The 19,340-nt window shown below is 34.5% G+C and overlaps 1 protein-coding gene across 2 annotated transcripts in view; it reads right to left on the bottom strand.

The window, feature by feature from the left end:
- Nucleotides 1-19,340, bottom strand: part of Strn (striatin) — a 103,127-nt gene that overhangs the window by 21,455 nt on the left and 62,332 nt on the right. Inside the window, exons 7-11 of one of the 2 annotated variants that reach the window (XM_074049506.1) lie at nt 17,829-17,964; nt 9,776-9,886; nt 7,622-7,708; nt 7,017-7,160; nt 4,183-4,319 (exon numbers count right to left, since the gene is read on the bottom strand). In XM_074049506.1, coding sequence (XP_073905607.1) covers nt 4,183-4,319; nt 7,017-7,160; nt 7,622-7,708; nt 9,776-9,886; nt 17,829-17,964 — 615 coding nt within the window. The remainder of the gene's footprint in view (nt 1-4,182; nt 4,320-7,016; nt 7,161-7,621; nt 7,709-9,775; nt 9,887-17,828; nt 17,965-19,340) is intronic. The other variant, XM_074049507.1, reaches the window with a different exon arrangement.

Below are 19,340 nucleotides of genomic sequence, written 5' to 3' on the forward strand. Positions count from 1 at the left end.
AAGCCAGATCTTTGCTAGTGCTGGTTTGGATCCTGAATGCCTCCCAAAGACCCAAGTGTTGAAGGCTTGGTCACCATACTGTAGTATTATTGGGAGGTGGTGGAACGTTGAAGAGATGGGACCTAGTGGAAGGGGCCACTGGAGGTTTCTCCTTGAAAAAGATATGGGGACCTCAAATCCTCTCTTTTTTTCTCTTTGGTTCCAGCCATGAAGTATGTATGCAGCTTTGTCTGACACTTGCCCCCATGATATATCTCACCACAGGCCTAAAAGCAATAGACCAACTGACAACAAACTGAAACTCTGAAACTGTGAATCAAAATAAACCTTCCTTCCTTATAAGTTGGCTATCTCTAATATTTTGTTACAGTGATATAAAGCTAACTAATACAATGATGATGCTTTTTAAACCAAGTAATTCAATCTAAATTATGGTATAGAAAGTATCATTTTGGGTAAGAGTTGAAAAACTAAATTATTTTTAAACCTGTCAACATTTTAAAATATAATCATACTTTTGAGACTTTTCAATACTTTCTAATAAAGTTTTCTTCATGAAGTTGGAAATAAGGTTTGTAAACAGAAAATATTAAAAATGAAAGAGACAATCAGACATTACAAAAACTACATTGCTGGCAAAAGAAACACATCATTATGTCCTTTATGTCCCTCTCAAAAACACACTATTTTTTCATTCTAACTAACAGGAAAACTGAAGTATAGACATTCGACTTTACATAAGGACTATTAACATCTTCATACACAAAAGTAAACAATCACAGTAGGTTTAAAAAAGAGGCAAGTATTGGTAACACAGTGGAAAAATATTACCACGCAATAATGAGGAAAACAGCAATAATAGTTGCTATTTTGAGTATTATTCATTATTTTGAACACTATTCAAAACTCGATCTTTATAATAACTATGCAGTAAGAATAAACATCATGCCCACTTTTTACCTGCATTAATTCACTAATCCTCATACTTACTCTATAAATCAGGAATTAGCATTATTCTCACTTTAAAGACTTGACTCATCAGGAAAAGAGAAGTTAAGTGACTTGCCCAGGGAACCTCTTAGCAAGTACAGGGGACTGCAATAAAACCTAAGCAGTCTGGTGTCAGAGGTCACAATCAATATAAACTATAATGTAGTACCCAGAAGTTAAAAGATATGCAGAAAAAACTGAATAGGACATGTCATACTTAGCATGGTAAGAACATGAAACACATTATACTGAAACAATTGAGGCTGGTTATCCTGGGGAGGAAAAAACTGAGTTGAGTAATAACTGCTTTTGTTAAACAGCTAAAAGGTTTTCATGCGTAGAAATGACATTCCTTCTGAATGTTTTAATATGACAGGCAGCCATCAAAATGGTTACCAATCAACCCTACCTCCTTATATTTACACCATGCCTCCAAACATCATAAAGGTTGGTTTGTGTGACCAATAGCATATAAAAGAAGTGATAACAAGTTAGTTCCAAACTTAGGTTACAAAACTATTCATCCTAAATACTCTGGAGTTAGTAGGTATAGGTAAGAACTTTCTCAACGAAACCCCAGCAGCACAGCAACTAAGAGATAGCATAGATAAATGGGACCTCATAAAGCTAAAAAGCTTCTGTTCATCAAAAGAAATGGTCTCTAAACTGAAGAGAATACCCACAGAGTGGGAGAAAATATTTGCCAGCTATACATCAGACAAAGGACTGATAACCAGAATATATAGGGAACTTAAAAAACTAAATTCTCCCAAAGCTAATGAACCAATAAAGAAATGGGCAAGTGAACTAAACAGAATTTTCTCAAAAGAAGAAATTCAAATGGCCAAAAAACACACGAAAAAATGCTCACCATCTCTAGCAATAAAGGAAATGCAAATTAAAACCATGCTAAGATTCCATCTCACCCCTGTTAGAATAGCCATCATCAGCAACACCACCAACAACAGGTGTTGGCAAGGATGCGGGGAAAAAGGAACCCTCTTACACTGTTGGTGGGAATGTAGACTAGTACAACCACTCTGGAAAAAAATTTGGAGGCTACTTAAAAAGCTAGACATCGATCTACCATTTGATCCAGCAATACCACTCTTGGGGATATACCCAAAAGACTGTGACACAGGTTACTCCAGAGGCACCTGCACACCCATGTTTATTGTAGCACTATTCACAATAGCCAAGTTATGGAAACAGCCAAGATGCCCCACCACTGACGAATGGATTAAGAAAATGTGGTATCTATACACAATAGAATTTTATGCAGCCATGAAGAAGAACGAAATGTCATCATTCGCTGGTAAATGGATGGAATTGGAGAACATCATTCTGAGTGAGGTTAGCCTGGCCCAAAAGACCAAAAATCGTATGTTCTCCCTCATATGTGGACATTAGATCAAGGGCAAACACAACAAGGGGATTAGACTATGAGCACATGATAAAAGCGAGAGCATACAAGGGAGGGGTGAGGATAGGTAAAAAATTAGCTAGCATTTGTTGCCCTTAATGCAGAGAAACTAAAGCAGATACCTTAAATGCAACTGAGGCCAATAGGAAAAGGGGAACAGGTACTAGAGAAAAGGTTAGATCAAAAAGAATTAACCTAGAAGGTAACACCCACGCACAGGAAATCAATGTGAGTCAATACCCTGTAGAGCTATCCTTATCTCAACCAGAAAAACCCTTGTCCCTTCCTGTTATTGCTTATACTCTCTCTACAACAAAATTAGAAATAAGGGCAAAATAGTTTCTGCTGGGTATTGAGGGGGTGGGGGGGAGAGGGATGGGGTAAGGGAGGGGGTGGGGGCAGGGGGGAGAAATGAACCAAGCCTTGTATGCACATGTGAATAAAAAAAAAAAAAAAAACTATTCATCCTAGGTGTTCTTGCACTCACTTGCCTTCTCTTATTCTCTAGTATTGGGGATCAATACTAGAATACTAGCTTTATGCTTGCTACCACTCTACTACTGAGCTATATCCCCTGACTACTCTTTTTTCCACATGTTCTCATACTGGGAAAGCTAGCTGCTGTGTTGAGAAGACCATGGAGAGGCCCATGTGATGAGAAACTAAAACCTCCAATCAACACTCAGTGAAGACCCAGGGTCTTCCAACAACCACATATAGAGTTTGCGAGTCAAGGCTTCAGGTGAGACTAACAACCACTGCCAACATCCGACTGCAACTACATGAGAAACTTTTAGCCAGAGCTACCCAAATATGCTGCTCCCAGATTCCTGACCCACAGAAATGATGAGATAATATTTTTTGTTTTAATCTGTTATATATTGTCATAATTTGTATACAGCAGCAGATTATTAGCATGTTAAATAAAATTAGGAACATTTTTGGGAACTGGGTGCTGACTTAACACCAAATTTTCTAAGAATTAGAAAGGATGAAAATAACTGGGCACAGTGGTTCATGCCTGTAATCCTAAAGTACTCAGAGGCAAAGATTGGGAGATTGTGTGTCAAGGCAGGCCAGGCAAAAAGTTTGGGAGACTCCATCTTGACCAATAAAAAACCTGGGCATGATGGTGCATACCTGTCACCCTAGCTGTGTGAGAAACATAGGAAGATTACAGTCCAGGCCAGCCATAGAGCTAGACCATATCTCAAAAAAATAATCAAAACAAAAAGGGCTTGGGGCATGACTGAGGTGGTAGAGTACCTGCCTAGCAAGTGCAAGGTCCTGCATTAAAACTCCACTACCTTCTCAAGAGAGGAAGGATGAAAACAGAATACGCTCTCTCTAGAGAGAAGACTAAGTTCCACTGGATACTGGATAAAGTCTTTGTGGGTTAAAAGAGAAAGAACAACAGTATCTAATGGGAAATTCTGCTTCTAGCCATGATAAACTGGGTAATTTGGATTGTCTTTGTTGTAAATACAATTAGAAAAAGCAGAAGTGAACATAAAAAATGGAGAACAAACAAAATAGTGTAGAAAAACCAGGATATTCAGGGAAGGACACAAGAGTAAGGAGATGAGCCCAGTATGTAAGGAGAGTGGAGTTCGACAAGAGTTAAAAGTATTCTAATGCCTTTGCTTATAAAATTAATAAGAATTTTATGATAATCACCAGGGTAGCTGTTAAAAGAGTACCAAATGGTATATAAACTCTAAATAATAAAGGGGTAGAGTAAAAACATGAAAAATAAAGCTACCACTTACATCATAAGCTAGTGAGTCTGCTTCATTGGCCACTGTAAGGCCTGCTAATTCTCCAAGTCCCAGTTCACTTTCAAGGGCTTCATCAGCTCCCATGATGAATGACTTCCCGGAAGAAGGAGGAAATGTCAGTGCTTCCACTGAAGGGGGAAGACAAATCAAACATTAAAAACCTTTTAAAGAGTCAATGGTTGGTATCATTTGCTTGTACTAAATGTTTTTTAAGGAATGTACCCATGTAATTATTTTAAAATGCTTTAAACACAATAAAATTCAGTGAGTAGAAAAACTTGAAAAATTGATTGCCTTCTTCCATATTTTATCCACAGCTAAAGACATCACCTAATTAGCAAAGTAAAACATGAAGCAAATCTAATACCCTACTATCCTTTTCTTTCATTACAGAGAAAAATAGTACTACTAAGGAAAGTAAGCCTTCCCCATTTGATATTTCATGCTAATTATTCAAATAATTTCTATCAATTACTAGGCACACATAACAAGTGATTCTGAATACCAATGGTCATATTCAAAATAAAATTAATTAATTCTGTAATCTGGAAGACTAAATTTTCAAACACAAGTGATTAAAATTGTAAAAATGTGCCTATTTGAGGAAAAAATTAACATGTGGTATTAAAAAACTCAAGACTGGGAAGCAGGGAAGAGAAGTGTATGCTGGACTTTTGAGGGCTTTGGTAATGTTCTACTTCTTGAATTGGTGCAGTGAAACAGATGGATGACAATTCTGACTTGGTGATAATTACTGAGCTGTTTCCTTATTACTTTAGCATTTTTGTAGGAATATTTTATTTCATCTAAAAATGCATATTTCAAAGAGTTTATTGTGGTACTGGGTATTGAACGCAAGGCCTCCCGCATGCTAGGCAGCTAGGCAACCACTCTACCACTTGATCTACACCCATATAGTCACACCTACAGTCCTCAAAGAGATTTTCAAAAGACCATTTGAACACTTCCATTAGCTTCCAACTTGTGCTTCAAGATGCAGCTTCACTTTGTAAGCTCAAATATTCTTACTGAACCCAATAGTGCAATCCTTTCAACAAATATCATGAAGATATTTAAGACAGATTTTATTTGGTCATCAAAATGTCAACACTTTGTGAATGAAAATTATTCTGACAAACTGTCAGAGTAGGTCTTTGAATAGTTTTCTAGAGGTGGTTACTTTACTGATAAATTTTTATGAGTCAATTAGACGAATTTAAAAGTTCAAATTCTATTTGCTGAAGAGGTAAGTTGACTTTTTCTAAAAAAAAAGCCAATCAATTGTATTAATTAGTACATGCAGAAAAACAGATCTACAAGATGTTCTTGATACTAATAGTCAATTATGTCTAATAATAAATACTTGTTGAATAAATGAAATGATTGTTTTTAAAAGTACTAGTGGCAAAAACTCTACTTAAAATCTTTGTCAAAATAAAACTGAATACAGATTATTAAGCCACCATATAATATAGCAGCAATAATAAAATCTTATCTAAAATTCCATAAGTCATTTGAGGGGTTCAAACAATTCTATATACTTAAATATTTACTAATGTGGAGCAGAAATTGTTTAAGTCAGAACAGAAATTTTCAAGCCAAAATTTCAAACGAATGACTCATGTGAGACTATGAGGCTAGGTCTCATTTTGATTTCATTTCTAACATGTCCCAATAACTCTGTTAAAATGTGAAATAAGGACAACTTCAAAACAATACCAAGACACATATAGTATGGCTAATTTTAACTAATGTTTACCAATGGCTCAGTAAAACCTGAAAACAAGTAAGGCAACAACTATCTCCTCACACACAGTGGATAGTCAGAAGACTTCAAGGCTGAAGAGAGAGCAACAGTAGGCATCAAATCAAATCTCTAAGTGGGAATCTTGCTCTCTGAGGTTTTAGAGCTCATGGCTACAGGTCTATTTGGTAACTGAATGTTACTAGCCTTAATCAGCTTTATAAAATCATTTAATTGTGCCTCTTAAATATTGCATTACCTTCTAAATAAAAATAATAAATAAATAGAATTATGGATTACACACACGTTATGGAAGCTCTTTCTGAAAGTGGACCGGACCCAAGAAGTATCAGTCAATGCAATTAAATACACACTCTTTCTTTTCCTTTCCTTTTCCCCTTCCTCATTCTCCCCCTCCTCCTTCTCCTCTCCCTTCATCTCTTTCTCTCTCTCTCTTTCTCTCTCCCTCCCTTCCTCCCTCCCCCAAAATTTGGAGCAACAAAATATTCAAATGGTGAATGGTTTCATTTAAAGTCTAAGTAGTGTGAAGTATTAAAGTTATAAATTTGAAGATTATTTGTATAAATTAAGTATAAAGTAAAATTGAATTATTCTACATGACATCTGTCAAGAAAGCATAGGCATGAACACAAGGACTGAAAGGAAACAAGGAAACCTAAGAAGCAGAAAATGTGACTGCCAAGTGAATTTACTATCTTTTTATTTAAATCAATGATAGGCTGCTTAAATAAATCTCAAAGTAAGCATTTACCACCTGTTTTTAGACTCAATTTTTTCAATGCTGGATGATGTATTTATAGGGCCTACTACTAATCCATAAAGTGTATGCTAAACCAGAATTTAGAGTTGGTTATTAAGTTTATGCATTCTTTGCCAAGTCTTAAAGACTAAAGTTAGAATCGACTCCCACTTAATGTAAGGGAGCCTGTGTTTAGAGAATACTGTGTAGATTAAATATTTGCAGAGCAAAATTCTAAGACAGAAGAGTCTTTTCTAAGGACCGAATTTATAGCTCTATGTCCAAGTGCTTTTTGTGCTCCAGAGTATCTTAAATACTTACCTTCATCTGCCCTATTAATTTCGTGTTCAGGAAGCCTGGAGCTACTGGGTCTGGAAGGTGAACCCACAGATGGCTGCAATGAAGGAAGCTCATCAACATCTCTCAAATTAGCAAGCATATCCTGCAGTTTTGACCTATTGGGCCCTAGCCAAAAAAAAAGGAGGGGGGGGGGAGGAAAAAGAGAAAATAGAATTATCCACTGCATCAAAATTGTGCCATAAACCTTATTTTTACATCATCCAACATTTACCTTTAAAAATATCCTCCTAGATTGATCAATAAGAAGTAATTATCTTCAAAGTTTTCAAGTTATTATAAAAGTTTATTTCTTGAAAAGAATTATGTCTTACTTGCATTTCATTAAGCTAATTAAATCATTCCTGGCATGAAAAAGAATGTTCATGTCCAAGTTGGACCATTAAAAGACATATTGATAATTGAATCAATGAACAGTGCTCTAAATGAAGACAGACACTTTAGATTGTGAACTGTGTACTGAATTAAGCAATAAAACCCCTGCTTGTTTAAATTAAATTGCATTTGCTGCCTTACATCCTAAAGCTATGATACCCAAGGTGAAGTTTTACGCCCTGCCAATGACTTACCTGAGCTTTGATTCTTCATTCTCCCACATCCCTGTTTTGACTGTTTTATATAGGATAGAGGCTGAAACAGATCGTCGGTAGTTTTTCCTGTTATAAGTTTAATTAAGAATGGGAAAATCTTACCCATAGTCCATTATGGTTTTTTCCTATACCAGCAAAGAATACAACTATTCCTAATCAATTTTAACTAATACCTAGAAATATATTTCAAGATAATATGACTGGAGTACACAATTTGACTGGAAATATTTATACTACATCAATTTAAAGACTCCAACTTTTTTTTCCATTTAAAAATATATTTATGGTGGTTTATATATGAATGCTTCATATACCAATTGAAAGTTTTGCTTCATTTTTCTTTTTATCGTAAATCTTAACTTGTTCCCACACTGCTATTTATCAAGATAACAAACTAAAAATGATAAAGAAAATGTGCTGAACTGCAATCCAAATTCCCTCTATCTTCAGTGAAAGACATTAAGATTTCTCTCCCAGGGACTAATTTTTCTTTACCATACTAAAAATATGTAACATGTGCTATATAACACCTGAACATGGATCCTAATCCTCAGATTTAGGAAATCCAATTGCTACTATTGGTTGGAATGCTGTTCCAGTCAAATGGTGTGGTTTTAGCTCTTAAGTGCTAAATTCCAACTACAGTGAAGCCCGGATATTTGACAAGAACTAATAATCTATGTGAGAGTAAATGACCTCTATGTAAGTCCTGGCTATCTTTCAAATCAAAAGATCTTTTACATTTCAAGATATTCATTTTTATGGCACAAATTAAAAGAAATGCATCAAAGTTAAGTTAATTTGAAAATTATTCCTCATGTATGATATATAGATTTTTCTCAAAATTTCATTTTAACTGGCTTGACCATGGCTCCAGAAGCTATTAGAATTCATATCTCAATATATTTGTTAAAATTACATTTTTATCAGTATATTTAAATAAAATATAGGAAATGCTACGTTTTAATATTAATCTTTCTAACTCTGATTTAATCTGTATTGAGATAACACTAAATGATATCTTCCAATAGGTAATGGTTGAAACTATGCTAACAACGACTTTTTATCAAATCAAGCTAAATATTTATATTTAAATAAAGATTTAAATGTTTTTAAGTAACTATTAGTTTGTAAGAGATGTCCTAGCAGGACCAGTCTTGATATGCTTCAGCATCATTTTAAAAAAAGGGGAGTAGGGGAACATATCCTCTAGTCTTTTGCAACTTATAAATACATTTCTCATTAAGTCAAGGTTTTAGTCTTGCCCTACAATATTTTCGTATCTGAAAGGGTGAAATTCCTATTACCATAAAAGGGAGGTTCATGTTTATACTGTCAAAGAGGGTGGAAACACAAGAAAGTAGTTTAACTTTGCTCCCCTAAAAAGATGTTGAAGGTTGTTTTTAGGGATGTTTTCAAAGTTTTTGTACCATTTTACATACTTAATTAGACCTACTGCTAAACTTTTTATTTGTATAATAAGTTATATGATTCACAGGGCTAGAAATTACATTCTGGCTTTTATTTTTTTGATGTGGCACACATTTTATTGAAAATAAAGAACATAATTTATAATATTGCTATAAATTAAATTAGTCAAAACTTATCAATTAGAAAACAAACACTTTAAAGTTACATTTTTGACTCCATGCTCTGAATAGCATATACTGGTTGTGAGTAAATAAACTGTGTATTGAGAACATGTAGCATATTCAGGGGTAGAAATTAACTTCCTTATGTTTCCAAGATCTTAAATGCTAAGCAATAACTTGGTGGATTGTCAGAGGGTCAAGCTAGATGAGATTTATAAATTGCCATTGGAAATAAATATCATTGAAACTAAGCATATGTACTTTCAAAACATTAACTTATCACTATGTTTAAATACACAGTCCAACATTCTCATGAGGTTCTAAATTTGTCATGATTTTATATTTGTATGTGGTTTTTGTTTAAGTTCACAATCAAATGGCTAGCCATTTAATTTCAACCCCTGAGAGCAAGTGAAAAGGAATGAGGTCAGGAGTAGAAATGAAAAAGAGTAAGTAATTTTAGGAAAACATTGAAAAAAAAACTTGGGAGATGTAAAAGAGGAAAGATTTATGATTTACAGATACAATGTTTTCCACTTACTCTTCACCCCTTTTTTCCCCTTTCTCTCCTTTTTGTATTGTTCCTTGAGTTTGGTAATTACTCCCTGGTCCACATTCCAGGCTTCAGGCATGAGACACTGTTCTTCCTTTTCTAAACAGAGTGAAACAAATGAAACAGCCTTTTTCAATAAGATATTGAACACCTTCTAAGTCAATATGTCTGAAAGACACAACAATGATTTTCTACACAGCATCACTAACTAAAAATAAGCATTATTTATTTATCAGGTATGTAAGTCACACAAAATATAATAGATAAGAAACAATCATCAATTCAACTTCCTAATTAACAATAGACAGAAAAAATAAACCTAGAAATGTAAGTGACTTTTAATAAATTAAGTCCAAACACTTTACAGTCAAGAACCTCTCATTTTCATTCCATTGTATGAGTTCTACCAGGAATAGAATCACACAAAAACTATTTACATTTATTTATGTGATAAGAGATTTACAAAATCATCTTCAACAATCTTGCCATTTCAAGAGTTTTATGCTTTTGGCTTGTGTTCAACAACACATAATTTTTATTTTACTGGCTTGCTAAATAGCATTTTGTAAAACTTATTAATCAAGTTCAAAATCTAAAATAATTTAAGTGATGTGTTAGTTGATAAATTCTCAAAATAGGAAATAGCTTCTAGTAGAAAATAACATTTAATAATCACAATTTCAGAAGACATTTTGAAGAATAAATGTTAAGTTGTATAGTTTACATTTATTATAAAACAATTTACATGCTACATGCTGCTATGGAAGTGTTAGCTTAGAACTCTACTTTGAGTTCAAGACCTATCTATCCAACTGCTCACTCTACATGTCCATTGGGAAGTCTAAGATGTCACAAATTAAACATGCAAAAACAAACTCTCAGTTTCCTTCCCCATTCTGTTCCATTCACACAGTCTCTATCTCATTTGATAGCAATTCTATACTACTAATTGTTCAGACCAAAAACTTTTCTCTCCCACTTCACATAAAATATTTCAGGAAATACTGTTTTCTCCATGTTCAAAACACATCCAGAATCTGACTTCTTAGCACATCTACTACTTCTCTGACTACTGTTAGCTCTTGCTAGAAATGCTGCAATAATTAATCCCACTCCTTTCACAAGTCCACCATCAATAGTTGTCTGGGTAATCTATTCTGAGCATAGCAGCCAGAGCAATGCTTTAAAAGCTAGATCATGTCACCCTTCTGATCAAATCCATTCAATGGTTCCCCATCTCACCAATGATAGATATGGCCCTACATAATTTGACCAATTCTCATTACAATTCCCCTGTAGTCACTCTGCCCAAACTACTCTGGCCTCCTTGAATTCCTTAAGCACATCAGGAATGCTGCTATCTCAGGGCACTTGCTCTGGCTTTCTTTTTCCTGTACATCTTTTTTTTTTTTTTCAGATATCATATTGCTAACTCCCTCATCAACTTCAAGTCATTTTTCAAATGTCATCCTATCCACACTATCAATGGATTTTACCATGGCCACCATATTTTAACCTGCCCTTTCTATCCCACCCAACCCCCAGATCTCCTTATTTCCCTTACCCTATTCCTTTTCTATTTTCTATAGCATTTATCACATTCTGACACCCTGTATCATTTATTATGTTTATTACTCATCATCTAGATCTTTTAAGTAGACTGTGAACACCACAGGAGTAGGAATTTTCACCCAGAAGACCTGGCTCATAGAAAGTACAATATCAATCAATCAATATTTGTTGAACAAAGATTAGAATTATCTGAAATGAATCAGAATAAAAAGAAATCTATTTTTAACAATTATGTTGTAACTCAACTTGGAAAACTGTTTATTGAATTCTGAATACAACACTATTAAAAACAATTTTTAAGCTAGGTATAGTGGTGCATGCCTGTAGACCAGTACTAAGTAGGTTGAGACAGGAGGATTATGTGTTCAAGGCCAGCCTGGGCTACTGAGAAAGACCCTATGTCAAACTAAACCAAACCAAAACAAAATATCCAACTTTTAAAACTTATCATTTTTATGTACTTACCAACTACTACTAATAAAAACAGTCTGTTTTTCCAGAAGGATCTTACAATTTAAAATGTTAATTTTCACTAATCGAATCTTAATAATAAATTAAACCTGGGGGGAGGATTTTGAATCCTGGAATATCTTCAAGTTGTTTGAAGCAAAAATTTAGCTTTACAGTAATCTTAAGAGACTCTTGAATAACAGCAATGGCATGTCAAAGAAGGTACCTACTTCCTTGCCAAAAACTAACCAGATTCTTAACCTCAGCATCATTCCTTTTTGAGAGATAGAAGGAACACTTAAAATGGTTTAAATGCCCAATCAACTAGACAAGTTTGCAATTTAGTTATGCTACTTTGTTCAAAGTTCAGTGCTTTGAATTTGAATTTCAAAATTCTTAAAACACACAAGGCCAAACTACTGGTAAAGAAGTCTCCAGTCCATGAGCTTCTATTCATTCATACCTATAAATATATCTAGCCTTCTACTAAAGAGTGTGACAATTCAGATATAAGAACAACCACTCGTATTTTCACCAGTTACTTCATAGCATGCTAAGTTAAAATGTACACACATGTACTATGTACACTGGACCATGACTCACACATTGAAGTGAAGGACATTAAACAAGGAAAAGTAGTCTTTGCAGAAAAACCAGTCCCAAGTACTCCTGCAATAAGACCGTCAATGACAGTCTATGCAGATGTGTGACTTCTCAGTCAAAGACTTCAGTTTGTGCCTAATTTTATCACATAAGTAATGTGATAAATAAGTTCAGTAGAGAATAAGACAAAAGAGAGATGTATTTGACTTTAACTTCTCCTTGGATTCCACACTTTGCTTGAAGGAAAAGTTAGTCACTAGATAGCTGTCATATTCTTCAGACTCCTTGAAGGTAAGATCTTTTATTTATTTATTTATTTATTTTCATTTTTCTTTTATTATTCATATGTGCATACAAGGCTTGGTTCATTTCTCCCCCCTGCCCCCACCCCCTCCCTTACCACCCACTCCACCCCCTCCCGCTACCCCCCTCAATACCCAGCAGAAACTATTTTGCCCTTATCTCTAATTTTGTTGTAGAGAGAGTATAAGCAATAATAGGAAGGAACAAGGGGTTTTGCTGGTTGAGATAAGGATAGCTATACAGGGCATTGACTCACATTGATTTCCTGTGCGTGGGTGTTACCTTCTAGGTTAATTCTTTTTGATCTAACCTTTTCTCTAGTTCCTGGTCCCCTTTTCCTATTGGCCTCAGTTGCTTTAAGGTGTCTGCTTTAGTTTCTCTGCATTAAGGGCAACAAATGCTAGCTAGTTTTTTAGGTGTCTTACCTATCCTCACCCCTCCCTTGTGTGCTCTCGCTTTTATCATGTGCTTATAGTCCAATCCCATTGTTGTGTTTGCCCTTGATCTAATGTCCACATATGAGGGAGAACATACGATTTTTGGTCTTTTGGGCCAGGCTAACCTCACTCAGAATGATGTTCTCCAATTCCATCCATTTACCAGCGAATGATAACATTTCGTTCTTCTTCATGGCTGCATAAAATTCCATTGTGTATAGATACCACATTTTCTTAATCCATTCGTCAGTGGTGGGGCATCTTGGCTGTTTCCATAACTTGGCTATTGTGAATAGTGCCGCAATAAACATGGATGTGCAGGTGCCTCTGGAGTAACAGTCTTTTGGGTATATCCCCAAGAGTGGTATTGCTGGATCAAATGGTAGATCGATGTCTAGCTTTTTAAGTAGCCTCCAAATTTTTTTCCAGAGTGGTTGTACTAGTCTACATTCCCACCAACAGTGTAAGAGGGTTCCTTTTTCCCTGCATCCTCGCCAACATCTGTTGTTGGTGGTGTTGCTGATGATGGCTATTCTAACAGGGGTGAGGTGGAATCTTAGTGTGGTTTTAATTTGCATTTCCTTTATTGCTAGAGATGGTGAGCATTTTTTCATGTGTTTTCTGGCCATTTGAATTTCTTCTTTTGAGAAAGTTCTGTTTAGTTCACATGCCCATTTCTTTATTGGTTCATTAGTTTTGGGAGAATTTAGTTTTTTAAGTTCCCTGTATATTCTGGTTATCAGTCCTTTGTCTGATGTATAATTGGCAAATATTTTCTCCCACTCTGTGGGTGTTCTCTTCAGTTTAGAGACCATTTCTTTTGATGAACAGAAGCTTTTTAGTTTTATGAGGTCCCATTTATCTATGCTATCTCTTAGTTGCTGTGCTGCTGGGGTTTCATTGAGAAAGTTCTTACCTATACCTACTAACTCCAGAGTATTTCCTACTCTTTCTTGTATCAACTTAAGAGTTTGGGGTCTGATATTAAGATCCTTGATCCATTTTGAGTTAATCTTGGTATAGGGTGATATACATGGATCTAGTTTCAGTTTTTTGCAGACTGCTAACCAGTTTTCCCAGCAGTTTTTGTTGAAGAGGCTGCTATTTCTCCATCGTATATTTTTAGCTCCTTTATCAAAGATAAGTTGCTCATAGTTGTGTGGCTTCATATCTGGATCCTCTATTCTGTTCCACTGGTCTTCATGTCTGTTTTTGTGCCAGTACCATGCTGTTTTTATTGTTATTGCTTTGTAATATAGTTTGAAGTCAGGTATTGTGATACCTCCTGCATTGTTCTTTTGACTGAGTATTGCCTTGGCTATTCGTGGCCTCTTGTGTTTCCATATAAATTTCACAGTAGATTTTTCGATCTCTTTAATGAATGTCATTGGAATTTTGATGGGAATTGCATTAAACATGTAGATTACTTTGGGGAGTATCGACATTTTTACTATGTTGATTCTACCAATCCATGAGCATGGGAGATCTCTCCACTTTCTATAGTCTTCCTCAATCTCTTTCTTCAGAAGTGTATAGTTTTCCTTGTAGAGGTCTTTCACCTCTTTTGTTAGGTTTACACCTAGGTATTTGATTTTTTTTGAGGCTATTGTAAATGGAATTGTTTTCATACATTCTTTTTCCGTTTGCTCATTGTTAGTGTATAGAAATGCTAATGATTTTTCTATGTTGATTTTATATCCTGCTACTTTGCTATAGCTATTGATGATGTCTAGAAGCTTCTGAGTACAGTTTTTTGGGTCTTTAAGGTATAGGATCATGTCGTCTGCAAATAGGGATATTTTGACAGTTTCTTTACCTATTTGTATTCCTTTTATTCCTTCTTCTTGCCTAATTGCTCTGGCTAGGAATTCCAGTACTATGTTGAATAGGAGTGGAGATAGTGGGCATCCTTGTCTGGTTCCTGATTTTAGAGGGAACGGTTTTAATTTTTCTCCGTTAAGTATAATGCTGGCTGTAGGTTTGTCATATATAGCTTTTATAATGTTGAGGAACTTTCCTTCTATTCCTAGTTTTCTTAGAGCTTTTATCATGAAATGATGTTGGATCTTATCAAAGGCTTTTTCTGCATCTATTGAGATGATCAAGTGGTTTTTGTCTTTGCTTCTGTTAATGTGGTTTATTACGTTTATTGATTTTCGTATGTTGAACCACCCCTGCATCCCTGGGATGAAGCCTACCTGGTCGTGGTGAATAATCTTTTTGATGTGTTGCTGAATTCGATTTGCCATTATTTTGTTGAGGATTTTTGCATCAATGTTCATTAAGGAGATTGGCCTATAGTTCTCCTTTTTGGAGGTGTCTTTGCCTGGTTTGGGGATAAGTGTAATACTGGCTTCATAAAATGTGTTTGGCAGTTTTCCTTCCCTTTCTATTTCATGGAACAGTTTAAGGAGGGTTGGTATCAGTTCTTCTTTAAAGGTCTGATAGAATTCAGCAGAGAATCCATCAGGTCCTGGACTTTTCTTTTGGGGGAGACTCTTGATTGCTGCTTCAATTTCATTTTGTGTTATAGGTCTATTCAGGTGATTAATTTCCTCTTGGTTCAGTTTTGGATGATCATATGTATCTAGAAATCTGTCCATTTCTTTTAGATTTTCAAATTTATTTGAATATAGGTTCTCAAAGTAGTCTCTGATGATTTCCTGGACTTCCATGGTGTTTGTTGTTATCTCCCCTTTTGCATTCCTGATTCTACTAATTTGGGTTTTTTCTCTCCTCATTTTAGTCAGGTTTGCCAGGGGTCTATCGATCTTGTTTATTTTTTCAAAGAACCAACTTTTTGTTTCATTAATTCTTTGTATGGTTTTTTTGGTTTCTATTTCGTTGATTTCAGCTCTTATTTTTAATATTTCTCTCTGAAGGTAAGATCTTAAAGGGTCAAGTATACTGATGGAAAATTTACATAATTTAAGGAAAAATAAAGGCAGATGAAAAAAATCTACTGTGTGCCATAGTTATAAGTTACTACTGTCAATATTATCACTGTACCAGAATATTAGTTTTTAATGATTCTGGGGCAAATGAACCTTTCAAACAGCCAAGAAAGCATTTTCAAATGAGTTCAGGGGATAGTAAAAACCTGGATTTAGTATAATTACTTCCATCCTCTCATGAGAAGTTCCAATAAAGCAAAAAATAGTAACTTGTACCAGCAGCATGCTTAACACTTCCATAGGAAAAGTCACTGTAAGATTCAACAAATACCTCTAACATCATAATGGATTCTGGTAAAGAAGAGGAGTTGAAATCTACCTTGAATACAGAAAAGAAAAAGCAGTCTTATGTACCTCTTCCAGATATTTCATTCCTTGAGATGATCACAAATAAGTTTCATTGTAGAGTGTTTCAGATAAAAAATAAAGATAAAAAACCATATTTTTTGTTTACTAAAATTATTAGGCAACCTTCTTCCTGAATTTACCGAAGAGTGACTTTCTTATCAACCACTATATGATGATCAAACAAGTGTGAAGGAGGGAAAATTTAAATACAAGTGAGAGAAGGAAAACATATCTTATTTTTTTACTTTTAGCCTTAGAATTCTTTTGTATTTCCTACAGAGAATACATATCTTAAAAATAAGGGTTTAAATTAGTATTTCTAATGCTTTTAGCTAAAAATGTAAAAATGTTTTTCATGATTACTAAGTGATACCTGTGTTTTAGTAACACAACCTGTGTTCTAGTTCTTGAAGGTATACTGAAATCAATACTTCAAGTAACTGCTTGAATAAGAACAAATGAAATGTTCATAATATGACACATGCACATCTAGATAACAATAATTCTATAAAAATAATCTCAAATCGTGTTTATAGCTACTTTTATCTTTATGGACAAAATGTTAACTTAAAGGAACATCTAATTTCAAATAAGAAGACATTGGGTCATCTTTTAAGAACATTGTAGTGGAGGTTTTTATAAAGATAAACTTAAAATAATACTAAAATTATTAGTAACACTACATTTTTCTCAATAAATACTTGTCCAAATACTAAGCACTCCTTCTATCTCTCTCTTCTTCACTCACATACTTATATACACACACAGCTATAGAATTTTTCACTATTGAGGAATTTATAACAATCCTTTCTTATTGATAGCAAAAATGCACTTTCAACTATTAGAATGATCTATGCTATGGAAGTTTCCCCAAAATATTTGTTTCACTCTTGTTAGAAGTTAAAAATATTAGATCCATTTAGAGTAATCTGGGCAAAAACAAAAAAACCAAACCTATGCCTTCAAAAACTGTCAAAATCTAAATAAGAATGAGTAACTGTAATTCTTAACATCGTCTTTTTTGCACAGAAGATGCCAGAGATACATCTCCAAAATCCTCTATTACATTCTTTCATTCAAGTTTACATAAAATCTAGACTTGCAGGTTCTACTGTCTAAGCCAAAAACAGAATACAACAGACTTTAAACCAAATTCTTTTCCTCCTGTACTGTGTGTATACACAATATGTGTATGAGATAGACAGTTAGATAAGCTTCCTTAAACATAAATACACCCTGTGGATAAAAAGAGACAGGAGTAAAAATTTCATTGGTTTTCAACATTTCAACATCATAGTTCTTCAAGACATTGCCCTCCTGATAAATGTTAACTTCAGTTCTAAATCTTTGGTCAGCTTCAGTATGGTTGCTTACCCCAGTCTGTTCCATCACCTGTGCTTCTAGATTCACTGTCTCCTTCTTCTGATGTGACCAAGAAATCAAACTCCTTTAGAGCTTCTTTTGTATCTCGATCTTCACTGGTATCAGGCAATACTTTTTTCCTAACAATCTAATGAAAAACATGCTAAATTAAAATATTAGGATATATATTTAATGATGAATAAGAAACACGATTTGCTTTCTTCAGAAAATATATCTTTGCTGTATTAAAAAACTCTATTAACTGGCATCGGTGGCTCATGCCTGTAATCCTAGCTACTCAGGAGGCAGAGATCAGGAGGATCATGATTTGAAGACAGCCCAGGCAAATAGTTCGTGAGACCCTATCATCTCAAAAAAAAACCCATCACAAGAAAGGACTGGCAGAATAGCTCAAACTTCAAGAGCATCTGACTGGCAAACATGAGGCCCTAAGTTCAAACCTCTGTGCTATAAAAAACAAAAACAAAAAACCTGCACTATTTAACTCAGTGAAAACCATACATACCATTTTTTAAAAAACATATGTTATACATTTTAAAGCGGCAATTTAAACTTTAATGCTTTGATGGCTTGTTTGTTTTAAATAAACTAAAAAACTATATAATGAAATCACTGGAATGTAAGACATGCACTTAAATTATACATAGATGAAAAATGTCCCTGACACCCCACATATTATGAGAACAAGAATCAAATCTTACATTTTTTGGATGCAATCTATGTAGTTTGCAGATATTCAAATCTAACCCAAAGATAATATACTTCATAAAACAATACAAGAATATTTCAGAATATACCATAATAACATTTTAATACTCCATTACTCCTTCACAAAATCACAAATCACAAAAACTACCAACTCAGAAATGCATGCCTTAAGATCGCAAGGTCCTGTTAGGTTACCACTATTATTTCTACTGTCCTAACCTTGCATCAGTTTCTCCAATGGCAGTTTACTTTATTTTACCTTTTGAGACAGGATCTAGCTTTATAATCCCAGGTCTTGAACCTGGGATTATAAGCATGAGCCCAACAGTTCTTTAGGTATTCAATTTCACCCTAAAATGTTGATCTTTCAGAGTGTAATGTAGCTTAAATTTAATAGAAAATATAAAGGTTGTTACATCTCATTTTAACATATTTAGAATTATTTCTAGAACCACAAATCCAGTCAGAAAGTTAAAACTTAAGCTTTATTATAAGTTTTGAGATCAATGTGTCTATGCTCTTTATGAATTACCTCCTTTTTTGGCCACCTGAAACAACATCGGACCAAAGAAACTGGGATGATTGGTTTGCAATTTTTTTCAAAATCTCAACTTCTCTAGACTTTGACTTCCTCAGTTGGTATAAAACAAAAATAGCATGATCAGATCAGACTTTATCTCTGAACTTTGCTGAGCAATTTAAAATTATAAAGGCTTAAGCCTAAATAAATGGGCCCTAAGAAATAACACCTGACTTGATGACCCTGTTCTCAAGCTCATTATCAAGTATCACTTA

Source organism: Castor canadensis, chromosome 12 (genome assembly GCF_047511655.1).
Source record: "Castor canadensis chromosome 12, mCasCan1.hap1v2, whole genome shotgun sequence".
In the NCBI taxonomy this organism is placed as follows: Eukaryota; Metazoa; Chordata; class Mammalia; order Rodentia; family Castoridae; genus Castor; species Castor canadensis.